The sequence below is a fragment of the Oreochromis aureus genome, linkage group 10, assembly GCF_013358895.1.
Source record: "Oreochromis aureus strain Israel breed Guangdong linkage group 10, ZZ_aureus, whole genome shotgun sequence".
NCBI classification, from domain to species: domain Eukaryota; kingdom Metazoa; phylum Chordata; class Actinopteri; order Cichliformes; family Cichlidae; genus Oreochromis; species Oreochromis aureus.
This window is the reverse complement of record NC_052951.1, coordinates 8,531,867-8,559,234: the sequence shown is the minus strand read 5'-3', so window position 1 is coordinate 8,559,234 and position 27,368 is coordinate 8,531,867. Positions and strand designations below refer to the sequence as shown.

Genomic DNA, 27,368 nt, shown 5'->3' with positions numbered 1-27,368 from the left:
CATATTTGAGCTGGAGGACCAGGTGGAGCAGCAGAGGGCTGTTAACTGTCACACCAACCAAGCTGTCTTGGACATGGAAAGTAAGTTCATATAAATAGGGGTTCAGTCATAACTTGAAGTCCTCATAAATGCTCATAAAATATTAGAAACGTGTCCACAGTGGTGAAACATCATATCTTTAAACAGTTTTAACAAAAACTGAGCTTTAGATTCATAAAGGTAAGAGTTATTAAATGAGTGCTGGAATAGACTGCATTAATGAAAGCTCATAAACTAGCAACTGAGAGTCTAGAAAAGTGCCATGCAAAATGAGTTCATGCTGTAACTCATCTGTCATTGACTTTCCATTACTGCAGCTGGCTAATTTCATATGGCTGGACACACTGTGTTTTGACAGACTTTTGCAAATTATAGTGGATGGGTTTAGTCTGATATTGCTATTGCTAGACACTGCTACTTATATAATAGATGTAAAGCTGTAAGTTGGTTGCGCTCCACAATACTGAAAACTGTGCCGCTCATAGTGCATGCTCATTTATTAAACCTATGGTAAGCAGGACCTCAGCGATGGTAGTGTTTGGGCAGAAGTTCTCAAAGACTTTGAATTTACCGTTGCAGATCTGGTCAAAAAGCTGGAGGAGCAGAAGGCTGAAGCAGAGCGGCAGCTGAAAGTTATGAGTAGACAAATGAAGGTAAGAAGTGTGCAGACCTGATCTACTGAGTTTTAAAAGTTCACATCTTGGTAGCTCTCTAATAGAGATGTGCAAAGCAGCCGGTATTTGTATTTGTTGAGGGGGGGAAAGTATTTGTATTTGTAGTCGAGTAAAATTCAAAATAGGCGTCAAAATCCAATTTTTTGCATTACACTTCTAATTAATGTTATAGTGTAGGTAGGGGTGTAGCTAGTGTAAGTATTCTTTAATTATATATATATTATGGCAGACAGTACCGGGAATAAGATGGTTTAAGTGCATGTGAATATGCATAACAGATGTTTGATATCTCTGCCTCTGCTGATCTGACTTTTGCACACATTACACATCAGTTTGGTTTCATATGCAGCACTGAGTGTAAAATGCTTCCACACAGAACTTGATCAAGTTGTTTTGGCTGGTGGAGGACCAAGAGGTGGCTCAGCAGCAGCAACACTCTTTTCCATTTGGTTGACCAAATCCATGTGGGGAGTTTCAGCTAAGTTAATGAGTGAATGGACAACGGGAAGCTATGCTAAGGTTAACTAGCCTACAGCCTACATCTTGCTGTCTGCAAAAGACAGAGTAACTTAAATGTACCATATAACTCCCACAAGTGCATACAGTTCGACACAACTACACAAGCATTGTTTTATCCTTTTAAACCGAACTTTAACGTTACTCTGTCCTATTGTCTAAAAATTACCGAGCTAACAGAGCTACATAAACAGAGCGAACAGGAGAGCACCCGACTGCAGACGTCAATAATGCAGCGTAATTGATTAATCTCCCGATCTTCGCGAAAGTTATAAACTCCCTCCGGAACCCAGTTAAGGTACAAAAAAGTCTATTCAACAAAAATAGTGATGCAGTTCAGTCTTTTTTCGCTCAGCTGAGCTTTGTTGCTGTGTGGAGCAGCCTGTGTCAGTCACCTTTTTCACACGTCACTCACTCATCCGCTCATGCACTGCGGTCTCATAAGGAAACTCAGCTTTTTGATATAAAGTTTTTTTGTTCCCGAATACAAATATTTTTTTAAAGTATTTGTTCGAAATAAGTATTCGTAAAAAACACGATATTCATGCCTTTCTGAATGCCATATTCGGGTTCGGCATTTGTCAGCCATGCAAGCATCCATATTATTGTGTTAATTGTCACAGAGTTATGCGTTTACAGCTTAGTTCACATAACCGTAGCCATTCTTTTACAGCTGTCCTTGAATTCCTACAAGGAAGAAATTTTGGGTGGAGTAACACATTAAGTTCATGGTGATTTTTTTTTTCAGTTTTTCTGTGTGTGTGTGTGTGTGTGTGTGTGTGTGTGTGTGTGTGTGTGTGTGTGTGTGTGTGTGTGTGTGTGTGTGTGTGTGTGTGTTTTTGTTTTTTTGTTTTTTTTTGCCAAAGAGACCAATAAGTCTTGTTTCCACTAAACATTGTTCCAGTAGCATTGTAGAATATGCCGGTGGGGTCCTGAGACAGGCAGCTTCTTCCATCAGTTTAGTTGACATCAGTTTAATGCAGAGACTACACAAACAAAAAAAACCCAAATCTATAAAATCTATGTACCAATTTGATAAGAAGAAGAAGACATTTTTCTATAAAAGCGCCTTTCAAGACACCTATGGACATTTAACAATAGAATAAAACACATAGTAGAACAATGACAAAACGAAGAACAATTTAAAAAAAAAAAAAAAAAAACACACGATAAAATAAACAATAAGTTCACAGTGAATATGCAGATTTGAAAAGATAGGTTTTGAGTTGAGATTTAAACTAGGGGAGAGAACCAATGTTTCTTATATTTGGGGGTAGAGAGTTCCACAGCCTGGGAGCAGAGCAACTGCTTCCCATGGTGCAGAGGCAGAAAGAAGGCACAGCAAGCTGGATAGAAGAAGAAGATCGAAGTGAGCAGGCAGAAGAGGTAGTGCTTAACAGGTCAGAAAGGTAAGGATGAGGTTATGAAGGTTATGAAGGACCTTGAAGGTGAGCAAAGGAGATTGTTTACTATTTGGAATTTCATAGGGAGCCAGTGAAGTTCCTGAAGGGTAGGGGTTGTGTGCTGGTAGGAGGGGGTTTTGGTAATAATTCGGGCAGCGGAGTTTTGAACCAGTTGAATCTTATGGAGGGATTTTTGGGGGAGACCATCCAAGAGAGAATTACAATAGTCAATGCCGGAGGTAATGAGACTATGCACAAGACTATGGATGCAGACTGGGTGGAAAGAGAAGGACGTAACCGGTTAATGTTGCGTAGACGGAAATACGCAGAACGGGTGAGATCATTGATGTGAGATTTATCAGATAGTGAGCTTGTCTAAGATGACACCAAGGCTCTTAACCTGAGGTGAAGGGAAAACTGTGGAGTTATCAGTAGTGAGAGTGAAATGATTTGCCTTCAGTAGGTTGAATTTAGTGCCGATAAGAAGGATTTCAGTTTTATCCTCATTGAGCTTAAGAAAATTAGAGCTGAACCAGGATTTTAACTCTGATGAGCATTCTGTAAGAGAAGAAGGTGGGAAGGAGGAATCAGGCCTGCAGGAGAGATAGAACTGGGTGTCATCAACTGGGTGCTTGGATGTTTTCTACCACAGTGGTAAGGGAAGTCCTATTTTTTTTTTTTTTTCTTTTTTCTTAATGTTTGTTCCCGGGAGGAAGCCAAAAAGTTTTTGTCTACCTTTTGATATTTGAAGTTGAGATATCAGATTCCCCCCCCCTTTTTTTTATGTCTTGAAGTGAATTTTCATACTCAATTCTGGTCTGAAATAACTAAGCAAAATTTCACTGATGAGTTGTTAGTTTTTCCAGTAATTGGTGGATTGGATATTCACAAGAATATAAAAAAATGCATGTAGTGTCTCTTGTTTCCCTTCATTCTTCCCAGTCATTCTTCCATCTCAACTACATTAAAATGTCTTTCAGTCATTTTCTGTCAGAATGAATAACCTGTATATGATTCTGCATGTTTATGCCTTCAGGATGAAAAGGAGGAGTGGCGTCGTTTTCAGGCAGACCTCCAGACGGCTGTGGTCGTAGCAAATGATATCAAGGTGGAAGCTCAGCAGGAGCTTCGCACACTCAGGAGGCAGCTGCAGGAGGAGCAGGATCGTAATGCAAAGCTTTCTGCAGACCTTGAGGCCCTGCAGGGAGTCAGGTACTATCTTCGCCATATTTTTCAGTTCCTCTCCCTCCACCAGTCTCCCCTTTTTTAGCATTGGGCTGCAGTTCTTTTCTCCCTGTACAAATGTAGTCATGATATACCTGCCAGAGTCTTGCCATATCTCCTATTACCTGTTTTATACATGCTATATGAATAAGAATACCACCCAATAATCTATTTAGACATATCTACATTTAGTATAGATACAATTTAGTTTATATCTTGATGTTTCACAAGATCAAAACCTTGGTGCTTTTGAGTCTAGGTTCCCGGGATTTGGCAGACTCTGTTGGTAAATGAGCCGTCTCCTGTGGTATTTCCCTCTGTGTATTCTATTCCTTTTAAGCTGCTGCCCTCTCCGTCTCCCTCTTCCACACTTACCCTCTGGTAACATTTATTCCTGACACTCAAAATGCAGCAAACTTCAGCAGTATTGATAGGATAATATGATTTTTATTTTTTTTACTAAATGGTGGCAGATCTGCTTCATGATCAGAGCGGAATCTGTGATTAGTCTTTGTCAGCAAATATCCCACACTAATCTGTCACACTATTCAAGACTTCACATAGTGCGGTCGGACTATGTCAGTGCAGCATTGTTGTTGATGAGTATTGCGTTGGATCATGTGTTATTATGTAAGTGTGTTTTAGTGTGCATATACCATAGTGTTTTTGACAGTCTTGTCTTCTTTCATTATCAAGCCAGGTCAAATACTTCTGTGGTAAAGTCTGCTTAGATTTGTGACTGTACAGCGCTCTCTTTATATTTGTGGCTGGTCATTGTATAATCCTTTCAGGTAGCAAAACAAGTTTGACTGAAATTATTTTTATTAATTTAATTTATTTATTTTTTAAAAATCTTTTTTCTTTTTTTTATTATTAATTATTATTTAACTACTCACCAGTAGTTTTACCACTTAAGAAACCGTAATATTTGGTTTAAAAACCAGATATGTCTTTTCTTCAGATTTCATGCAGTACTTGAGAATATAGTAGTGGCTTTAGGCCACGGCTAAATCAGCAAACTCTCCCCGAGATTAGCTGTTACGCTGCGTCCGCTCCCCACCTCCAGCAGCTCCCTGTGATGTCTCTATCAAAGATGTCCCTCTGACAAGCCTCCCTATGTAAAGCCCAGGTGAGTTTCCCGCAGTGCTCTCTCAGCCAGCCTCCCTCTCCCTGCCCTGTGTGCTGCTGATGCTCACTGACCTTCCTATCTGTGTTTGGCTTTGTGTTGCCGCTTCAGCCTGTCTGACTCTGTCTGTCTTTCTGTGTGCTGGCTGACTGCACCCTCAGGGCTATTGTACCCTTTTTGGTTTGCTTTGCCTGATTTATTTATTTATTTATTTTTTTAATTTTTTTTTTCCAACATTTGGTTCAAGTAGATGTATCTGGTGCCACCTGCTGTCCTTTAAATGAATAACACTCTTAATTGTTTTTTGGTTGTATAGCAGGATGGTCTGCACGGCATGACGGGATTAAACTCATGCAATGCATCATCTGCTGCAGATACATTTCATCACCGGGTGATTTTATTGAAATTTGATTCTGAGTGACTGTATTAATCCTTTGAGGTATGCATGAAGCAGAGTTTTTAGAAGTCTGCAAGTGCCCACAGGTCTGGCTTTGAAAATAATAATGCTGAGAAGAAAACAAGGTCATTGTGTAAGCATTAGTTGTTACACTGCAGTTCATGTCCTTTCTCCTTTTCTCTCCAGAATAAGCTCCGGGGCCACTTTTGAGACCAAGACGGCAGTAGAAGGGCACTAAAGAAGCGTCTCTCACCTCAGCACCACGTGAAGACAGTGTTATTGTTGCACTTAATATGACATTAAACATGTAATGTGGTAAAATAGTTTAATTGTAAGCCACTGTGACCTCTGTAACCACAGACGAATTCTTGTGACACAGACCGGCTTCTATCGCTCTTCATGTCTTTACATAATGAACCTTTTGAAAATACTGTATTTTTGTTTCTCAATGAATGTACCTTTTATTTTTGTGATTCTCTTGTGTTTGAGATTGCAGGAGTGAGAGACTTGTATTTTTTTCTTTTGTTTGTTTGTTTTTTTTGTTTATTATAATGTGTGAAGCTGCTTTGTGCCTTTCAGAAAGTCGAGCAGATGAAGTGTTACAGAAAGAACACTGAAAAAACTGGTAGCGGTATAAAAATATGGGTAAATGTTCAGAGAGTAGCAAAGCTCAGACTTGCGTTTCCCAAACACTGCCAGAACAAAGACAAACTCGTAACATCAGAAAATACACATCACAAGGCCAAAGCAACAAAACAGAACAAAAGTCCAGTGATATTCATACAGTAGGTAGTTCTGGACCTAATATATTCTGCTTACTAGCTCTATATTAGTCAGATTGTTGTCACTTGTTTACTTGACTCTTGATTCCTCTGATTGGAATAAAATGCAGTTTCCTATTTAGCCATTTGATGGCACTGTAGAACACATAATAACACATAATAATCTCTGATATCTCAGCACACAGGTATCATCTGCACTGTTTCTATTTGCCTGTTTTTAATGATTGCGATATTTCTTCTAAATGTCTTCTTAATATTATACTGCCAACACTGGAACTGCCACAAACACAAACAGCTGTTCCTCCAAGCCACTTTTTGCTCTACTGAAACATGCCATTTTAACCCTTAGACCAAGAAGACTGTGCTACATGTTCCTAAAATGATGATTTTATTTCACACAAGACACCACTTAAATTATGAGCTGAACTCATTTTCTTTAATTCAACTTTTTAGCTGCATAAGATGATGTAGAATTAAACACACACTTTTTATCTGAGCCTTAGAGGTTGCTCTGAAAAACATCCTGTTATAAGAGGACTTCTTATATTTCTTTAACATCCTTCTTAATTTGTCACTCAAGTACTGTGATGTAATTTTGAAAGGTTTATTTCATCGTTCAACAAAATCTTCAATAGAATATTGCATACTGTGGTAGTATACGGTCATACGGTTGCAGGATCTCAGGTTACAATTTTTAAAAGCCATATTTTAATCCCAAGGTAAAGGTACTGGTGCTCAAAATGTAAGCATTTGGATTCACTCACAAAAATCAACCTTCTAAAGAAAGATGAGCTACTAACAACGTGATGGGTCATTTTCTTTTGATGAACAATTCATGAATGTCCTGTTAATTTATTCTGCCTAGAAAGACTTGTGACTGGTTTTATGCTCGTGAATTTATAGACGTGTGTTATTATATGTCTGACTGCTGTTCATCAGGCAAATGAATAAATGAAATGACACCAGTCTTACTGCAGTCGTCTTTCTCTGTCAGTCTCCTTTTTTTTTTTTTTTTTTTTTTATCGAAAGTGAGTTAAGAACTTGTTCGTCATTTCTGTCTCCTCTTGTCTATAAAGAGGCTGCAAACCCTCACGCTTGTAGCCTTTGGTCCAATGTTCACCAGGTACAACGGCAGAAAGCGTCTCTACTGCTCAGATTGAGGTTTTCCAAACTCTTTTTGTCTCCAGCTAGTCATCAGTTATTGACTGTTCTTCAGTTCAAGCTGATCACATGATCTTGTTGATACACTGAGCAAACACCCTATTTTTAAAACGTGCATTCTCCCCTTTCTCACTTAGAACTTATCTCATAAGATAAGTTCTAAATTCAGGGTTTTGAAATTCACCAGGTCAAAATTTGCAGTTTCTCCTCCCTCTAGTGTTTGTGCTACATATGTGTCCACACAGCAATCCTGTTCATTGTGTCTGCCAGGTCCCAAGGTGAAGAGATGAGAGTGTCTGACTCAGATAACGGCCTTCACTGGTGCGGCATCTCCATGATCCCGGCCACGCCCGCCGACGCCAGCGGAGATTCCAACACGGAGCCTGGAGCTACTGTCAAATCCCTCATTAAGTCCTTTGATACTGTTGGACAAAGTGAGCACAAACACCTCAGTACACAGACACACACTTTCAGGGCATCCCATTACACAGTGTAACTGTAGAGCAGAACAGCTGCTGAGAGGTCTATGAATATTTGGCTTTTCTCTGCAACTTGTGCAGTCGGGCCGGACGGTCCTGGCTAAGCTGGCCTCAGACAGGTTGGAGGGTTACATGCTGGATATATCTGCTACTGATAGGAGGCATTTTCATATAGAAACTTTAGTCATGGCTGCATTATGGAGATGGTACTTCTTGTTTCATTTATTAAGCAGCTTGACATGAACATTATGTAGAGCTGCATACATTAGGACAGTTTTACTTGTTTTATTTTATCTTTCAACCAAGACTATTCATTTTTTTTAATGAAACAAGCTAAACTTCAACATAAATTATTGGGGGAAATGTGCCAATACCAGAACCTGAGTAAAATATTAATTTATCAAATATCAAAAATAAAGAAGACTAGGAGTCCAACTGTTTAAAAAAAAAAAAAAAAAAAAAGTGCACAGTGGGCTGTGTGTTTCATCTTTGTTGTAAACGCTTCAGTATTCGATTTCTGATGTTCATGGTGACTAAACCTTCACTGTTTGGACTTTCTTAGGATTTCTGCCATTTTTTCCCCATATTTAACATGAAAAAGGTTATTCTTTGCTTTTATAAATGCAGGCTTTACAGAGCACTTTTGAACTCAGTGGTTACATGACTTGGTATTTCAGATGGACCAGGTCACACGGTTCAAATGCATTCCTCCTCAAGAAGCCCACTGAGTGGGATCCCTGTGCGCACTGCACCTGCTGCTGCTGTATCCCCCATCCAGGTATATGCCCCGTTTCCCTTTAAAATTCCCTTTAAATACAGACTTCCTGTGAGTGAAACTGTTTCAGATGACTGTTTCATCCTCTTTTTAGAGACACTCGCACATAAAGCCACTATCAAAGACACTGGAAAAAAGAATTAATCATGGAGAATTCTCCCATCCTCATGGTATGTAACACAGAAGGGATATAGGGCACGTTGTAATGGTATAAATGTGCTATCAAATTTCCATACTTCCTTTAACTGTCACACAGGAACAAATGGTGGCTTTTAGGTCAATAGACTGACAGCCAAAGTCCACTAAGAGTCTTCAATGAGCACTAAATGAATGGTATTAATGACATGCAAACATCCGACTGCTGCCGGTTTGGTGGAAAATTTTATGATTTTTCTCCTTGGCAACCCAAATGCTGTAAATTTTGTGCATGACTCTTAAAATGTCAGCATCTACATTCAGCAGGTCTTCTTGCTCCATCCCTGAGGAGTCATTTGAAAAATACAGTGACTTTAGAATCACAGGATCACTTTAATTGGATAAGGGATTTTTTAAAATGTTTTATTGCAGTAAATCCAGATTATTTAGATTTTACTGCTCATTACAATTCAAGTATTATTTTGTACACATAGTGGGTACATCAGTAGTTTAGCAACATAGACACCTTGAAGTGACTTCCCATAACTGCAGAACGCTAGAAGTCTTAAAACAGAATACAATTAATTTCTATTTGTCCCATTGCCTTTCATGCCCTGTTATATTTTCCTGCTTCACAACTGTACATTGTGATTTGTCAAATGTAATTTATATTTTGATCCCTCCATTTCTGACTTTCTTTTTATTCTCCTGTGTGTTGTTTTAATTCCCACAGACAAATTGCCGAGCTGCAGGGAAGACCTGAAACCTAACAGCCTTATGAGGAAAAGCCCGTCACTGGAGTCTGTAATCAAAACCTCTGCCTCCCTCAGCAGCCGCACGCCATCCTTCAGCTACAACCGAGGAAGCAGCAAGCTCAGGTGAGCTTGCTTATTTATTTATTTATTTATTTGTAAATAGCACTTCACTCTGAGACGAACCTGCTACTTTGAACTGGAGCTGGTGATTTAATCATAGCTGATAAAAAAAAAATTTTTTAATTTTTTTTTAGCTTAGGAGGAGCAAACATATTTGACTATGATTTCACCACATGCAAACTACATGTCTGGATTTTTTCGGGGTTTATGTTTCCCAATACTTAATAATGCAAATATTCTCTACTGTGACAAAGCAAAAATGTGAGCAAGTTGATCTCTGACTGAGGCTTTAAAGCTGATTTTTTTCAAAGAAGGCCATTGCTGTGATGACAAATCTTTACAAGCAGTTAACAAAACAAACTTTATATATTTTTAAATGTAGCTTTAAAATAGGCTGCATGACTCTAAAACTGGAGGTGGTTACAGATATAATGGCTGCTGTTGTATTTCTGCTTTTTAAACTTGCATACTCCCTCCTGATATCGCTAGTTAAAGCTTTCTCTGTTAGTTTCCCAAATTTTATGTCCAGCATTGCTGATTGGACACAGATGGCCTGCACACAGTAGATGGAGTGTTGGCTTATCAGAATGGGAAGAGAGGCAAATGGTGAACAAACATGCTTTTATACTCTTCTTGCTAGTGATCGTTTTCATGCACAGACAGCTCGTGTCTGTGTACACTCGTGATTGCATCTGATGTAAATGGCGGCAACTTCATCACGGTGAAACAGCAAAGTTAGTTAAAGCAATGAAATACTTGGCCAGCACACTGGACAACACCCTTAGCTTCAGTCAACATACAGTTGACATTAATAAACAGCACTCATCGTTTATGTTGAAACTCAGAAACCTGTCAGTCCAGCCTCTCCACATCCTTGTCTGCTGTCATGACTGTTCAGCTCTCTGCACTCTGCACACAGCTGTATTTACAGTATTGTTTGTGCTACCAAGAATAAATTTTCCACACAGCCACACAGATAATTGGCCTTCCTTTTCCCTAATGCGGTCTATCTTTTCTTCCCATCTATTCACTCTTGACATTATTAATGTAAATGCGTGTGAAGGAGTTGTAGACTTTCTGGACAAGGAGATTAGGGGGCTGTCTCCTTCCATATTTGGTATTTTAAAGGCTCATGATAGGGCTGCTGTATCACTGATGATAAATGCAAATACTCTCCCCACTGCAATATATGTTTGGACAGCATCTTGCTCCTTCTAGCGTTATGGTGCCTCAAACAGAGAAATAATGAATTCAGCAGCAGAGCAGCAATGACGTGTGAAATATTTACTATGCTCAGAGCAATGACCGTGTCTCATGGTCTTCCCATGGCCTCAGCTCCAGCACAAACCCTTGGGAGAAGCCCCTTTGAATAATACTGCAGATAGGCATTTATCCAATCTGTTGGACCATTTTTGTTTTTTTGTTTTTTTTTTAGAGAAATGCATTGAGTGTACTGTTTGCCAATATTTGATGGAAATGCTGGATGAAAAGTAAAACAGATGCCACTAAAAAAAAACTGTGCTAAAGGTTTACATCCTAACACTTAAAGTCAGAGTGGATGCTGGATTCATGCCAAAGTAATCTTGAGCCAACTCTTAACTCCAACACAAATACACAAGCAAACCAAAGAAGCTTCGGTCTTGTAATGATAATTTGAAGCCCTGGAATTCAGAAGGGAGTTTTCAAACAGGGAACATTTGGAAAAGCTATGTAGGAATAGAGAGTATTATGTTTTATTTTTTTAAAGAGAGCATTAAGAGTTTGTTTTTGATTTTTAAAAAGGGTTTATTCAAATTTTTCAGGACTGAAATGGATCTAGTTTTTCAATAATGGTATGTTGTGCAGGTCATTGTACACTGTGATCGTGGATGCAGGCACATTTTTAGCTCTAAAGTTAATATTTATTAGCCCTCTATGTTATTTAAAGATGACCTACGCTTTGTAACCTCCCTGAACTAAAACACCAGAGTTTAAAGAAGAAAAAAAAAAGAAGAATGGAAGTTTTTAGGTTCCTAAAGCATGCACCTGAGAAATCAGAAATAAATTGTGTGTTATTAGATCAGGACCACTTGAATTACCTTCTATATAGAAATTTTTTGGGGGGACTGAAATAATTGAACACAGCCTTTTGCTGTGATCACCATATGCACTCAAGTTTGCATGTTCACTTATCCCCTCAATGACTTACTGCAAATTTGCTCCCCCCTTCCACCCAAAAAATCTCTCTCTGTGATTGTGGTTCGTGTTTCCCTTGTGACAGTGTGGAAAGAAAGGACCCCTTGGCTGCACTGGCGCGGGAGTATGGAGGATCTAAGAGAAATGCTCTACTGAAGTGGTGCCAGAAGAAAACAGAAGGCTATCCGGTAGGGATCACAGGCCGGAGACCTCTCTCAGACACAAGACGAGCCCCACTCACTTTCACACCCTGCTCTTCTCTGCATCTTTGTCTGACGGTTTTATTTCAGTGTTTCCCTCCTCTGGTTTTTATTTAAAGGCGAGATGACAGCCCCCCCACCCCCTTTCATATTACATGGATGCAGTATTGGTTAGTCTGCCCTCAGGTTCGGTAGCTATTTCTTTTTTTTTTTTTTTTCTTTTCCTGCCATGAGTGATGTGCCGGACTGTAATGGCACATTACTCCTCCTGTCATCTCAGTGGGGATATGAAATCACTGTGGCACAGCAGTAATGGAAACAATGAAGCAAAGCACCCAGTCTTACAGACACACTGGATTTATACCTGTATGTATTTTCACAGCCTCCACTGTTTTTATGCTTGCCCATTCATTTTTTTATTTTTATGTTGTTGTGCTCCCAGCTGCTTTACCTGGTTCCAAGAAGCCTAGTGCTAACACACTCCCTTAATACCTAGTTTAAGGAGCCTATTAAGCCCAGTGGGATTAGAGATTTACCTCTGTAATCACTGTGTTTGTGTGCCAGTATGCTAAAGCTATACAGGGGGACTGGCTGCAGCCTCCATAAAAGTAGTTCTTTTATCACGCTCAGCCTTCTGATAGGAATTACAGTTACAGATGTAACTGACTGTGCGTCTCTGGGGTTTGGGGGTGAGTCTAATAGCACATAACTCTGGCTTGACCAAGTATGAGAAAACACAGGTGATAATAACTGCTAAAAATAAACCCAGCTGTCACAGTGATAAATAGTGAATTATTGGACGAGCTATCAGATCAATAGTTCTATTTCACAAGGACAGTGGTGCTCAGTGAACTTTGATTCCCCCAACCAACCCCACCCCAAACTGCCTCTTCTTTTCTTATGAGAACTGGTGCTTGACGGCCTCACGGTGCATGTGTTGGTGAAACACGCTGACTTAATGAGATAAAACTGACAATCTGTCTGATAAAATGCCGCTCCTGAACACAGGCTGCCCGGCTCAAATTGTTTAGACTGTTTTGACATCTTCAGGCAGCAGGGAGCATGTTTAAAGACGCTCTCTTGTAGTGGAAGGTCACCGCTGTAGCATTCGTTGATGCCACAGTTTTCTCGTTCATTAAAAAAAAAGGAGTTTCCTGGAAATCTTTTAACATGGGGATTAAAAATCGAAACAAGTCCACCGGGCTGGGTCTTCAGGAAGTCTACTCTCTGCTGCACCCACACACCGATGAATGGGTGATGGGGATACATAACAATGTCACTACCTCTCTATGGCTGTAGTTTGATCTAAACAGATGTTTCATATACTGTATTTATGTCTAAACTTTGTCTGTACCAAGTAACAAGTGTCTTTAGCTGTCACACGAATAATATTTCCCTCTTAAATATTCTCTTGAAGAACAATAAACTAAACTGCAAATCTTAATTCAGTTCAGTACAACATTAATACCCCTTAATAGAGCCTCATCCTACTGGTGTGGGTTTAACTATGGGACCTTATGATCTGCTCTCACAGAGGGCTTAGCAACACCGTGTGATTATTTGCAAGTATCAAGAATGCATTAAGAAGATTTGGCTGCTAGGTGTGTTTCACTCTGTGGCATAATCACTCCCCTCCTGGAGCAACTGTTCTCGGTTTGAGCTGCGGTCCCTTCGTGCCTTTGCATATTCTCCATGTGCACCATGCGCGTGGCCTGTAATCGGGTTTAGTACCGGACCATTAGTTTGGCAGTTTGCCTTAAAAATGTTTACTTTGAGAACAAGTGTGACTGCTTCTGTGAAGTAGAGACATGAGGTAATTCCTGTTTGCACATCTCATCAATATTTGTTAACTTGTACCAATCTTTTTTTTTTTTTTTTTTTTATTTAAATGAGAAAAAAATACTTTTTTTTTCTTATCCAACAATCAAATGAGAAAAAAGAGAAGCAGATGAGTTTAACTGAAGAAGTGAAGAAGCTTCTCGGATGAGAGGTGAAACGTCTTCAAGCAACTCAAGAAGTCCAGACGCTTTTCTTTCCAAGCTCCTTAGTCTACGATGACCTGGATGACTGAGAACCTTCACAGACAGATGAGTTTAACACTATCTTATCTCTGATGTTAAGTTGAGTCATTAGGATTTAAAGGAGGATCTCCCAGATATTTTGACTTATTTTTCTCTCTATAAGGGTGATCCGCTGTTATTTGCCCTTTTCCTTCTTCTTGGCACTGCACCCACAGGGATTTCAGTTTTCTTGGATGCATGCATATGTCCTGCATCTTTGGTGTTACATACTGCATATGGCATCATTTATAGCCACCGTGGTGAGTAAACTGCACCACAGCATGTAACCCACGTGACTGAGTCCTGTGGTGGGCAGAGAAAATTTTATTGTCATAGGATGCATTGAGCTTCATATGTCTGATGAAAGGTCAGGCTGCTTCAGCCCCTAATTACAGGCCCAGTGTCTGAGAGACACTGACTGACATGTCACACTGTATGCATTTCCAGGATGGGAAACCGAACCAAAGGACCAGAAAAACCGTCGCATTCAGGTGTCTCTCTGTCATGCTCGTGTTGTGCTCTGATAAAGGTTAGTGAGGTTTAGTGTTATCAATACATCCACACACACTTTGCAGTCCCTCTCCTCCTTGCTGTGGACTAAGGTCAAAGAGGTAATCCCTCAACACTAATTGGCTCTTTAGTATAGCGTCAGCGAGTTGTAATTTGTCCTCGGCCTCTTCGGGCTACATAATTAATGGTCAGTTTGAAGAGGCGGCTTTCACTGTGCACCCTTGGCTTTCCATTGCCCCTCTGGTTCGGAGTGGCAGAGTCAGGAAACAAGCTCCTATTTCACGCTCATCTGCCACTGCAGAGCCAGAAAAGCTGCTGTGCGAGTCTGAGACAAAACTGATGGGAGGGTCGGCCCCCGTGCAAGTTGTTATTACAGTCCTATTGTTGGCAGACGTTTTGGTCAAACAGCAGTCTAATTAAAGGGAAAGAGAAAGTAGGAGCTATTGTAAGCTTGCTGAGCGATTATTTGATGCTTTATAGCTCCTGAGGGCACAATAAGTCTGCGATTGTGGCCGAGCACAAAGCCTTTGCAAGAGATGAGTACTCACAGTCGTCTGTCTGCTAAAACAGCCTCATCTCACCTTCCAGCTTGTTTCACATATGTTTGGGTTCTGTACATGTATGCTTTATTTTATATAGATAATGCTGTAGAAAAACAGTGAGTTATCATAATCTAAGTATCTTAATGTACTTGATGATGATGCGCTGTTGTCAGAATGTTTGCTGGGTGGGGTTTCTGGACAGACCGTGATGGTTAATACAGTTCAAGGGGGGGAAAAAAAGGGAAACACTGCAAATTACATGCATGTAAACACGCAAGTACTGAGTACAATAGCCGTGCTATCACCATGGAGAAGCAGTCTTGCACCCCTTAGGGAGAATGTGATGTGAGAAGGGGTGCATTTATCCACCAGCTGCTTCCAAACCCAAGTAACATAGAGTATCCTCAGAGTAGCTGAAAGCCCAGCCTGCATTAGAACTCTCAGGGGAGGATGAGGTGTGAGCCCAGGCAGACTCTGTCACACCTAAAATGTCAGATTCTGGGAAGCTCAGATCAATCAGAGAAGACCTTAAGCTCGCTCTGATTGACTCTGCCCTGTGGGAGAGAGTAAAGAGGCCTCTCACAGGAAATTAGTATTCACAAGAGATCCTGTCTACATCAGTGCTGGACTGGACACAGACTTGAAACACAAGACCGCTTTTATATAACTTCTGTTGCACTGGTTTTCAAGGCAGCTTGTTAGATCAGACTCAAAGGTGCAGGTTGTTGTGCCGGAACAACTCTGCCTGAAACTCACTGCTTTGTGCTTAATATGTGTGTGGGATTTTTTTTTTTTTTTCGCCCCTGTGCTCTGACTCAGTTTTTACATCGCTAAAGTGACGATTGCTCCTGAACAACAAACAGACCACAAAAATCACACAACAAACTGGACAATTTACATATCTAGAAATGATTTATTCATTTTATATTTGGTTATTTTGGTCTCATGTCATTGTGTCAAAACTTTTGAAAACTTTTCACCTAATTTGGAAAAAACGTCTTGTGGCATTGAAGAGTAAGATGTCTACTTGTAGCCTTTTTTGGTCACGTTCAGTGAGCAAAAAAGCCTTTCTTGAACATTTGTATATTTATCAGGCTCTTTGATGTCTTGATTTAGGACAACTCCGGACACGTTTTAAGCTTCTTTTTTTTTCTCAATTAACCATAGAAGCCAAACAAAAATAAATGCCTTGTTTGTTCGAGATGGAAACAATGACCAAAGGGCTATGAACATTAGGCCCTGACAGAGCACAGCTTATCCGGCCTCGTCTGGGAACTCGCACACATGCAGAAAACCATTGAAAGACAGGAATGGACCCCCCAGGAGAGTGTGGAATGAAGGTCAGACATCGAGGAGAGGAAGAGGATAGGAGTAGACATTACTAAGTTCTATAAATGGAGGATTAACTGTACCTGTGGGGTGAGATCATGATTGTAAAATAACAAATTACAGGTGATTAGTCAGGATTTTTCTGGAATATTTTAGTACATGTGTTTTCTTATAAATGATATAATATTGAGGCTGTCTGGGTTGAAGTGCATTAAAACAAATGCATATTGAGTAGCTTTTAGCATCTGGTGTGTGTGAAAAGTGTTAAGTGCTTGTGCTAAGTGCCTTTTGTGGATTCATGTGCCTTGTTGTCAATGTAGAGCTAGGTATTCTCAGCATAACAATGAAAGGAATTGATGAGATGTCAAATTAAAGGGTCACTGTGGCATATTGATGAATATGTTTTATTTATTTTTATTGGTTTTAATCAGGTAAGAAGACAGAGTGGTAGAAGGGTTGGAAATATCCACAGGTTCAAAAGCAAGCATTAGTTCCTTAAGGTTTAGGGTCCACATGGAGTGACAAATAAGTAAATCATTGCACTGTGATCAAAGTAATAAAATTAGAATGATAATTTTATCATAGACTATCAATATCATAGACTGAATAATCTCACCAAGAACCCAGCATCCATGGATGATGATGTTTGTTTCTGGGGTAAATCTGGTCACCCTGTCAGGAAAAGAATTCACTTTATGTCTAAATTTAATAAGTGACAATTGGCCACAACAAACTGATCTTCTCTCACTTTTCTGTTAATTAGAAGTCTAAAAGATGCCTGTACAGTATGTAGCTATTAAGGCTAAAATCTGCTTAAATTTGATAGGAGACTAGATAACTATTCATCATGATCAGATTCAACTAAAACATACCCATTCCAACCAGGCAAACTGGCTATATCTGCATGTAAATGTTTCTCGTGGGGTTCTGCCTCACTGTGCGTTGCATGCTGGGCTTATTTGTATGGGTTCTGGCCAATCAAAGCATATTGCTCCAACATACTAGAGCGCACAGCACAGCACAGCACAGTGGTGCAATGGTAGGCAAGAACAGTTTGGGTTTGAATCTGCTGCTCATCTGACAAGTTTTTTGAGCAGTAATGGTGGAGATGATGTTTCTCTTTTTAAGCAAATTTAGAAGTACAGGGATGCCTTTTCACCATGCACACCATGTTTTTTCAAGCTTTTCCTTGTTGGGATTGGTAACACTGTGTTTACAGCTAAGTTAGAGGTGTGCTGTTTTTAGTCTAAACTGCATAGCAACTGGCAGCTTACACTGCATTACATTATATCTATTTGCAGTTGGCTCACAATAGACAGAACGGTTGTGAATCGTGACTTCGATTCACCTGTGTGCCTTCTTTGACATTCTGTTGCGCTCCCTGCTCTTTATCCCCATACAGAAAAGCCTAATGCAATCAACAAGCTGAGTCTTTGGAGAACTCCTGTGATTGCTTACTTCATCTCCATGGTCCCACCTGCCTGGGATTTCCGCCCATCAGTGCTCAAAACTATGTTTCATTACGAGATTTTTCTCACTTCCTTCTGTGTCTTTTCTTTCTTCCCATTCCTTTCCCCCTGTGTTCATTTCACTTGTCTGTTCTCATGTTTGCTTTGCACTCATTCATGATTTCGATAGGTTGGGTGCATTTCTGGTGCCCGATTCATGTATTTGACGTGAAATTTCAGAAAATAACTCTCCAGCCTGATATTTCCTACTTGGGGTTTTGACAAACTGTGTGTTTGATATGTACTGTAATTCAGTTTATCTGTCATAGCATAGGTTTACTTGCTGTACTTGCATTTACGCCATGTCTGAAATCAGGGTATCAGCTGCCATGACAGGATTACAGCAGTGTGCTATCATCCATATGTGGCACCAGAAGCACACACCCTTTCCTTTTGTTTCTGCGGTGTTAATCACCGTCTGTGTGCGCTTCAGCCAGCCAGCTTGTGTGGTTGGTTTACAGCAGGAAGGACGTGTCATCCAGGATGGATGTGACATGTCCTTGACCTTTTAATGTCCACCACAGCTAGATTTTTGTTTTGTTTATTGACAGGAAAATAATCCTCACTGATTGATTTTATGATCGTGTTTGGTTTTTTGAAAATGAAATCATGTTTTACAGAATTTCAGTTTTATAACTTTAACTTTAACTGTTCTGTTGTCAGTTTTATGACTCTGGCAAGATTTTTAAAATGCTGTTTGTGCTCTTTTAGGACCAGAATGTTATAGGCTATTCAAACCTTCATAAGAGTAAATGTTTGTGTGGCATGGCTCTCTGGGGATTTTGTCACCATGTTTTAGCTAATAGTGCTATTAATATTTGCATCCAGTATGTGTGGATGTCTTTTCTCTCTCCCTGCGCAGGGCTATGCTTCTCTCTCATACTCTTTTTCTCTGAGCCCTAAAATGCGGTGGTTCTGCCTTTTGTGCAGAACGAGACGCTTCCTGTCGCTTGATGCTGTGTTTGCTTTTCTGATCCGGCTCCCAGAGAGCTGTTGTTGTCCGCTGCTGGTTTAGCATTCACGCCTGTCCCTCTCTTTCCACCCTGAACGAACTCCAGCACCCACCCTGAACTCAGACATACCTACACCACCAGCTCTGGGCTGGGTCAAAATGTGCTCTACTCAGTCTCCCTATCCAGGCACACTCCCTCACACATGTCACACATGCACAATCTGCCCTCTGCAGTCTTTTCTTATCAACTTATTTGTCACTGTCCATCTTTGTCCTGGAGTCTGACTGTGTGTGTCTTTGTATGTTTGCACATACAGTAGGATGGACACACATATATCCACATACACACACACACACACACACACACACACACACACACACACACACACACACACACACTGTGATTAGTGCTGCTGCTGAGCCAGCTACGAGAGGGAATGGGGAGCTGTGAGAGGAATGTGATCTGACATGACTGCACAGGTCTGGCCTTCACATGCAACAGGCTCGTAGCTGACAGATGAAAAAAGGGCCAGTGCGTCTTTGCTGTCGGTGTCAGTTTGTGAACATGTCACTGTTAATTAATAATACTTATTGAGGGTTGTCAAGGGGCTATAAAATATATATATAATGGCAGGAACTTCCTTTAAAATTTCTTGCATCATGTGTTTATTGCTTTCCTTGAATGTGAACAAAGCCTGAGCTCAGGACTTCCTGCTCCTTCAGAACTCATTGTGACCACAGATGTTTTGCAGCTTGGCTTGATGACTCAAACAAAAACACACTTTCATTCTCCATTAATAGTGTGATAAATATTCATTGTGCAAATTTTAGAGTCTGTACACGCACATACCACCTGAAGTTAGTTCAACTTGAGGAGTACTAATATGTTTTCAGAGGCAACATCAAACAAAACCAATGGGTTTTTTTAAGCGGTATCTACAGACCACTGCTCTCTCCTTATCCATCCTGATTGATCTTTATCTAATTTTGCATTTTATTCTGGTACCTGCAGTCTATTCAAGTTGGACAGGCAGTTCAGCTTCTCCATGATTTCCTGCATGTGCCAGAACACTCTCAAGAAAGTCTCAAGAAGGTAACAGGACAATGCGGTTAAAGAGTTAATACAGAGTTAATCGTGCATTTTTTCTGACCAAACTGTCACAAAGAGACTCCATGAGGGTGGCGTGAGGGCCTGACACCTTTTTAATGGAACTTGTGCTCACAGTCCAGCACTATGCAATGCAACTGACATTAGCTAGAGAACACCAAAACTAGCCACGACTGGCACGCCATTATCCTCACAGATAAAAGCAGGTTTACGCTGATCATATGTTAAAGCGTCTGGTGACACTGTATGCAACACCATCCAGCATGACGGTTTTGGCATTGGGTTAGTGATAGAGGACCGCACAGACTTCTGTGCGCTAGCCAACACTACCCATTTTCAAACATTACGCTGGTACAGTGAGCTTTGTGTTCCTCCTAGCACATGACACTGTCTGGCCTGTGATCATGTGATCAGAATGTGTAGGCACTTCTGGGATGACCAAGGCATTGATGCCAATGACTGGCCCTCACATTCCACAGAGATGAGTCCAATTTTGAACCTTTTGAAACTTTATGTATTGCTGCATCTGATACCGCCAGATTGTGTCAGAGAATGTCCAGGAGCCCACCAATGCTCTGATCCTCCCGGACTCCATCCATACTCTCTTCTGCAGAATCCCCAGATGTCGGAAGTTCATATAAGAAACATTGGGGCGATACGCACTGCTGAGCCACATTATGACACAAATTGGATCAGCTTGTTTGGTTGACCAGCTCTCATATTTTTATATTTGGGTGTTTTATGTTTTCTCGAGTTACTAAATGACAGTGCACATGGATGGGCATCGAAACCAAGCCTCTTAAGCTTAAGATTAAGCCTCACGACTGAAATCCAAAACATTACTTAAACTTGGAATTAAGGTTTAGGTTAAACTTTGAAAACTTTAAATGATCTACAAAAAAGAGCAAAGATTAAAGATTTCTAACTTTTACAGGGACTAAAAGTCACACAAAGACAGTTCTACAGGAAGACACTATATTTCTGCTTATCTTTTTCTTGTTTTTCTGAGAAAAGCGATTTCAATCACTGTCACATGTAATTTGGAGGAGCTGTTGCAAGAAAGCAGCAACATGCAAACTGCCTGCTCTGCACAGCCACGTCATGCAGACACACACACATGCATTCAGTGACTGTAACCTACAGCTGTCCCCTTTTCAAAACAGTAACTTTATAATTGCGCGCATATGAGGCCTTTAGAGGACATCTGTAAAGTGTAACTATAAAAGCATGGCTCAAGCTCTTCTGCATTGGTTTAGCTATAGTCTCACTTTCGTAGCAGTTAAATAGTATCATATACCACAGATATGTGTCAATGTCGCAGCCACATAACAACCTAGCATAGCACCACTTCTCCCTGTCTCTTATCATCGGTTTAGCCTCTCACCCTGAAACTGCAGCTGGTTTTAAGTTGAGCTAACCTCTAATGCCAAAGTAGACGTGTGAACAACTGTCAACATTTCTTAGAAACTCAGAGGATATTGATTACTGCAGTGACTTAGAGTTGTGATTTTGAATTTCTGTCCTCAGGACCCAGAGTTGTTGTTTTTCTATCCCATCAGGTAGTTAATTACATTCACCTGGCGTCACATGTATGGATCAGTCGCTGATTCGATTTGTATAATGAAAATCAGCAGCGCTCAGACCGCCGGCTTAGAGCAACAGTAAACAAATACATGTCACATCTTTAGCATCTCCCTGGAGCTAATGCTGTGTTTACAGACGCACTGATGTACCCAAAGATCTTTAATGCAGTTCTTATCCCAAACACTGTCTATTCCCCTCTATTGATCAAACTGCATTTGTATGGCACGTTCTGTACAGGATAATGCAGGTCAATGTGCTTAAATGTGACTGGGAGATATAAAACTGTGTTAAACATTATTATGTGCAGTAAAGATTTCAAAACAAAACTTTATCAAGAGACTGTGGCTATACAACCATCTGTGTTATAATGCTAATTATCATCACTGTGCCACAATACCACAATACCATTAAAATATGTTTTATATTGCATCACCACAAATATGATCCATCCAAATACATTATCCCATATGTAAATACTGCATCTACCTCTTTCCTATGACAGCTTCTTACTCCATGTCCACTTTTTTCTGTCATTTGTAATTATTTTTGCATTTCTGTCTTCGTAGTCCAGTTTTAATATAAACTGACCCTAATGTTTCCTTTGGTGCCTCAATAGAAGTAGTAAATATGCTTGAGGTAAGACTTCTCAGATCACAGTGCCCTTTATAGTTCATTGTCCCACCCATTTTCCTAACCACCTAGCCACTCCGGGGGTGAGGTAGGGGTTTTGTAACCTCCTGTGAGAGGTGGGGGTACATCATGGACAGGTCGACAGTCCATCACAAGGATGCTTAATTGCTTCATACTTCATGACCAGATGCTGGAGAACTAATGACAGTCCCAGTATCCTTAGCTGTGCTTTCTATTACATACAACTAGAATATACTATGCTTTGTGAATCTAATAGCTCCTAGATTCATATTGTAGCTTTAATTCATTTTCCATGTTACCATGCTAAAACAAAATGAATGAATATCTGCGTTTAGGACTCTTAGATTATTTCCACCTTAACAGGATGAATCCAGATCAAAGCAGTGTAAATTTCCCCGGTTTCGTATAATATATGGGAGGAATCTAACACACGTACCCATGACTCACGAGGGCCTCCCTAGCTGTGAGCTCTGTTCCCAAAGCGTATGAGAGGGATGAAACAGGAAGACTGTAAATATCTTATCTGTTATACAGAGACTCTGCACCCTCCAAACAATGGCCCAGAGGAAGTGTGTCCTCCGAGCTCCTCTCCTGTTATCATACTCTGAATATGCTGTATGCTCCGTGCACGAGGTGATGATGCTCTGAGAATCACATAAATAAAACCAAACAAACTGGACGTGCTGCTATGCATGTCCTTCACTCAGAGGAGATCAGAGATAGCATTGTTGTTTTAAAGTGATTCAAGAAAGAAGATCCTCCTAATATCTATGACTGGAAAGCCAACCAGTCATTAATGGACTCTGAAAGACGCAGAACAGCAGAAAATTTGATTAAATTTGAATTATTTTTCCTTTGATAATGGATTTCTTTTTCACCGCATGGTGATGTTGTCAAGAGGCTGTTAGTGCTTCTACCCGAATTATTAGCACTTTATGCTGATTGTCATTATTTTTATTGAAATTATGTTTCTCTAATTCATTTTTATAAATCTCTTTAACTTTTTTTCTTTTTTTCCTTGTGCCTTCAGAATATCGATGTGACCAACTTCAGCAGCAGTTGGAGTGATGGCCTGGCTTTCTGTGCCCTATTGCACACATATCTGCCTGCCCACATCCCTTACCAGGAACTCATCAGTCAAGATAAGGTAGAAAAATACAGGAACACTGAGCACACATGCAATCACCTTACAAACACGTGCACACACACATAGTGGCTCACCAGCAGTTTATCAGAACCGCCTAAACAACGAAACTCATTGGAAATGTATATATTGTATTTATAAGTTCTAAGTATTTATAAAACAGATGCAGATGTACATTATCAATTGCATTTATAGTACTGTGCAAAATCCCCAGTTTCTTCACGTTTTGCTTCCATCGAGCCAGACTTTCTTGTGATTTTTAAAGTGGCCTTGAACAATAGTGCTCTGGTCTTTTTCAAGGTCTTCTGAACCTTTTCTTTGGAAATTTTTGGACTGCTTTTTCATTCATATGTTCTGCTGTGCGTCCTTAAAAGTCAAGCACATAAGAAGAAACACCTGAAAGTCATGTCCTTAAGAATTAGAAAAAAAATCCACCAAAGATCTCACACAGGACCTGAGAGATGCTTCTGCCCCATTAGTTTGTCCATCAAATTAGACAAGAGCTGAACTGAGGCGACTGCTGTCGTGATTTGGCGCTATATAAATAAAATTGAATTGAATTGAATTGAACTAATGATTAAAATTTTAGGTTCAAACCAGGAGAGAGTTATAGCAATGAGTGTCTACAAGTGAGCAAATTAATGTATAAATGTAAATTTATTAGATTACTTCAATTTGTAAATTACGCTTTGCTGTTTTTTGACACTTTTAATCCTTAATGCCACATTTGGTTCTTTGTTTATCAGTCATGTTAACTCATGTTTGGAGCACTACTTACGCGAGGCTGAATTCACACTGTTCTCCGTGAGGAGCACTGACTGGTCATCAGCAGATGAGCTGATGTCAGGGCCCAGAACATGTAGAGCATGCTCTTTAAGCTCTTTTAACCTTGAAACAGCTTAAACAGTTCCTGCATATCTGTAAGGTACTTTGCAACCCACCTCCACCCTGGCACCTACATTCATATTATACCTGACTTGATATATCTGACTATCAGTGTCATATCTGTTGTCATTGATGCCTGCTCTCTTCTGTGATAGTTCCTCTTGCTGGTCTCCCACCAGTGGCTTTCCATGTGTGTTAAACAGAAGATCATACGGCCTGATATCACTCACTTCAGATCAAAAAAATCTTTTGACTGTTGTGGTCCTGACTAAAGTACCTTCTATTAGGTGGTCTATCGGGTAAAGTTGGTCTCTAATACTTTTAGTGTCACTGGAGTCTTCACGTTGTCAGATCTTTGTCTTCTCCATGCACCTTGGAAGTGGGTGAAGTTGTGCCAGAAAAAAAAATTGTTGCTAAAGTACGTTCTATGACATCATTGCTGTTTTGAAAGAATTGCAGTTTTTATTTTCCTCTTTTTTCCATTGCAAAATACATTCCAGGTTACTTCGCTATCCAAAGTTTGGACACGCTTGTCACTCCTAAATACGTGACCTGTCTAATTTAATATTTTTTATAGCAGAGAGAAATAAGATAAGCCTGGAAATATACTGATCTTGACTTATTTATATATTTATCTTTTATTGCCTGTTTTACTATTTTAGGAGCTGCTCCATTATTAATTTTTTTATATATGAAATGATTTAATATTGTCTTATATAGTATTCCAATGTTTAATGCAATCAGGGTCATTTTTTTTATTCTTAGGATGAATTCTCTCTCGCAGTGGTCACTGGGTCATAACCCATACGAGCTAATACACCCATATTTGAGCAAATTTCTGGTTTCGTGTCAGTTTGTACCGGTACGCTGGAGTAAACTCACATGTAGAGAAAAGTGCATACTGTTAGAGGTTACTGCAGCACTCTGACTAAATGCTGAAAAAAACATTTCACCTACGTAAGATTAAGTTGACTGACATATATCTGTCTGTCTTCTCTGAATTCCAACTCAAATTCAGAGAAGCCGCTTGTATTTTTTTTTTTTTTGTTTGATGAACTCACTCTGCCTACTTTCATCTTTTTATTTCTTCAGTTTTTCCCTTCTTTCTGTCTTAGGATGAATGTTCTCTCTGATTAAGGCTGCAGGGCAAAGTGCACGTTCAACCTCTTGTTGGCTTCTGACAACTCAGTCTCCAGAAGTGCACATAAAGCTCCAACATCTTGTTTGAGAAGAATGTCAGCCATAAAAATGATCAGCCTCTGATGTGTTCATGTGAAAGATGCATGTTCACCAGGAGGACGATAACAGCCCTGTAATACTGTTGTAATGCTGTTTTGCAGGAGACATTTTTTCCATCATTAACTCGCATATTACCGACTTCCTGTACATATATGTTTAGGTTTTATAGCACTGCCACACTGTTCATTTTGCAGTAAGAGACAGCCTCAGTATGAATTATGAATGTAGCCATTTCTGTAGTCTAAGTGATTTGGAGCACTGAGTAGCCGTTATAGCTCAGTGCTGACGGCTCTGTAATGTAGACATGCAGGTGGTATATACGGTAGTGCTGCAAACAATATGGCTCCTCTCTGGGGACTGTGGGTCCTTCACCCCACCGCTACAAGATTAAAACAATAGACAAACACCTCCGACAAGGCCCAACACATCCTACGTGACAAATTAGTGATGTAGGCGTGCGTACACAGGGTTATGTCAGTGTGAAAGTGTAACATTAAGTTGACGACAGAAACATTGCACAACCCATCTCTCTGAATAATTCAATTGAGCTGCATTGCCTTTAATAACTCTTGGTGAGTGACTTTCCCCAAGGCCCAAACACCCACCTTCCTCCGAGTGTAATCTGTCCTCCCAGTATTCCCACTGCCTCCCTTCTTCACCCCTTTATCATACGGAATTTTTAAGAAAGATGACATTATAGGCGAACCTGTATTTTAGGTGAAGGTTTGCAGTTGCAAAACTAATTATTAAGAATTCATAATTTATCAATTCATCATCCCAGCTGTGATGATGCCTCAAGGCAGTTAATATGAAGGTTGGAGCGGTCACAAGAGTTTCTGTTCATGAGTCGGGGACCTGTGCCCTCGTACGAAGGAAGGAAAGAGGAAATTTCAACTCGAGTTAGGGAGTACGTTGATGAGTTTGACTTTCTATCAGCAGTGCTCACATGGAGGGGTTACTTTGTTCTTTACACTTATCATGTGCTTTCTGTAGAGATGTAATTATACAAACACAAACAGTTTTGTGTTACAGGCTTCAAGGGGATCTAAATTGGATTTCCAGACAGCTCTCAACCAGTATGGCTTTAAACTTATCAGATAAACATGAGTGAATATGGAGCTGACACAAACAAGCAGAGGCTTATGTAGGCTTCAAATGGTCTCTTGGGAGATTGTATGGTTTATTATGGTATTTGTGAGCTTATTGTTTCTGATTCTTCCTCCGTGTGTGGTGTTGCAGTATGACCAAGATGTTCATATTTTCAATGTTTCCTGATATGAGCGTTTGTTTGTTTTTTTTCTTCAGGTCCGGAATCTGACTCTAGCTTTCCAGGCAGCTGAGAGCATTGGCATCAAACCCTCCCTGGTGAGTTAAACCACACCAGACCTCACACAAACACACTTGGAAAACACAGACCTTTTGATTAGACAAACTGGAAACAGTCCACTTTGATTTGCTAAACTTTTAAGATATGAAACTTCAGAACAGAGATTGGCCCAGAAGTGTGTTCCAATACTCTTCCTTGGAAATAATCTTTTCTTATATGGGGAAAACAAATCGTTATCGGCTCTTTTGCTCCACTGAAATATTTAGACTTTGTGAAAAAATCGCCCTTCAGTGTTTGCCAAGTTATAAACAAAGCTGCTCGTATTTATTTTAAGGAACGCGGGACTATCAGCTTCTGGTAACAAATCTAGTATAAATTGTTCAAAAACAGATACTTCAACATTTTGACAGATTTGTATGTCTGTATAATAAATATGAAACTAAAGCCATTTTAGCTTGCTCAGAAAGTTGGATTAACATCTACTGTTCGAGCTGATGTTATTGTAGTTATACATTTTTTTAAAATGTAGGGGTTTTTTTTAAATTTATTTGTTAATTTTTTGGCCCTT

General features: G+C 39.9%; 1 protein-coding gene across 7 annotated transcripts in view; it reads left to right on the top strand.

Moving 5' to 3' along the window:
• specc1 (sperm antigen with calponin homology and coiled-coil domains 1) overlaps window positions 1-27,368 on the top strand; it is a 74,411-nt gene that overhangs the window by 39,838 nt on the left and 7,205 nt on the right. For 6 of the 7 annotated variants that reach the window (XM_031754729.2, XM_039618086.1, XM_039618085.1 and 3 more), the window contains 10 exons: window positions 1-80; window positions 619-692; window positions 3,669-3,844; window positions 7,593-7,756; window positions 8,479-8,579; window positions 8,671-8,746; window positions 9,445-9,589; window positions 11,847-11,949; window positions 23,236-23,352; window positions 26,779-26,838. The exon at window positions 1-80 is cut by the window's left edge and continues 128 nt beyond it. In XM_031754729.2, coding sequence (XP_031610589.1) covers window positions 1-80; window positions 619-692; window positions 3,669-3,844; window positions 7,593-7,756; window positions 8,479-8,579; window positions 8,671-8,746; window positions 9,445-9,589; window positions 11,847-11,949; window positions 23,236-23,352; window positions 26,779-26,838 — 1,096 coding nt within the window. Of the gene's footprint in view, window positions 81-618; window positions 693-3,668; window positions 3,845-7,592; window positions 7,757-8,478; window positions 8,580-8,670; window positions 8,747-9,444; window positions 9,590-11,846; window positions 11,950-12,080; window positions 12,172-23,235; window positions 23,353-26,778; window positions 26,839-27,368 lie in introns of those variants that run through there. The other variant, XM_039618089.1, reaches the window with a different exon arrangement.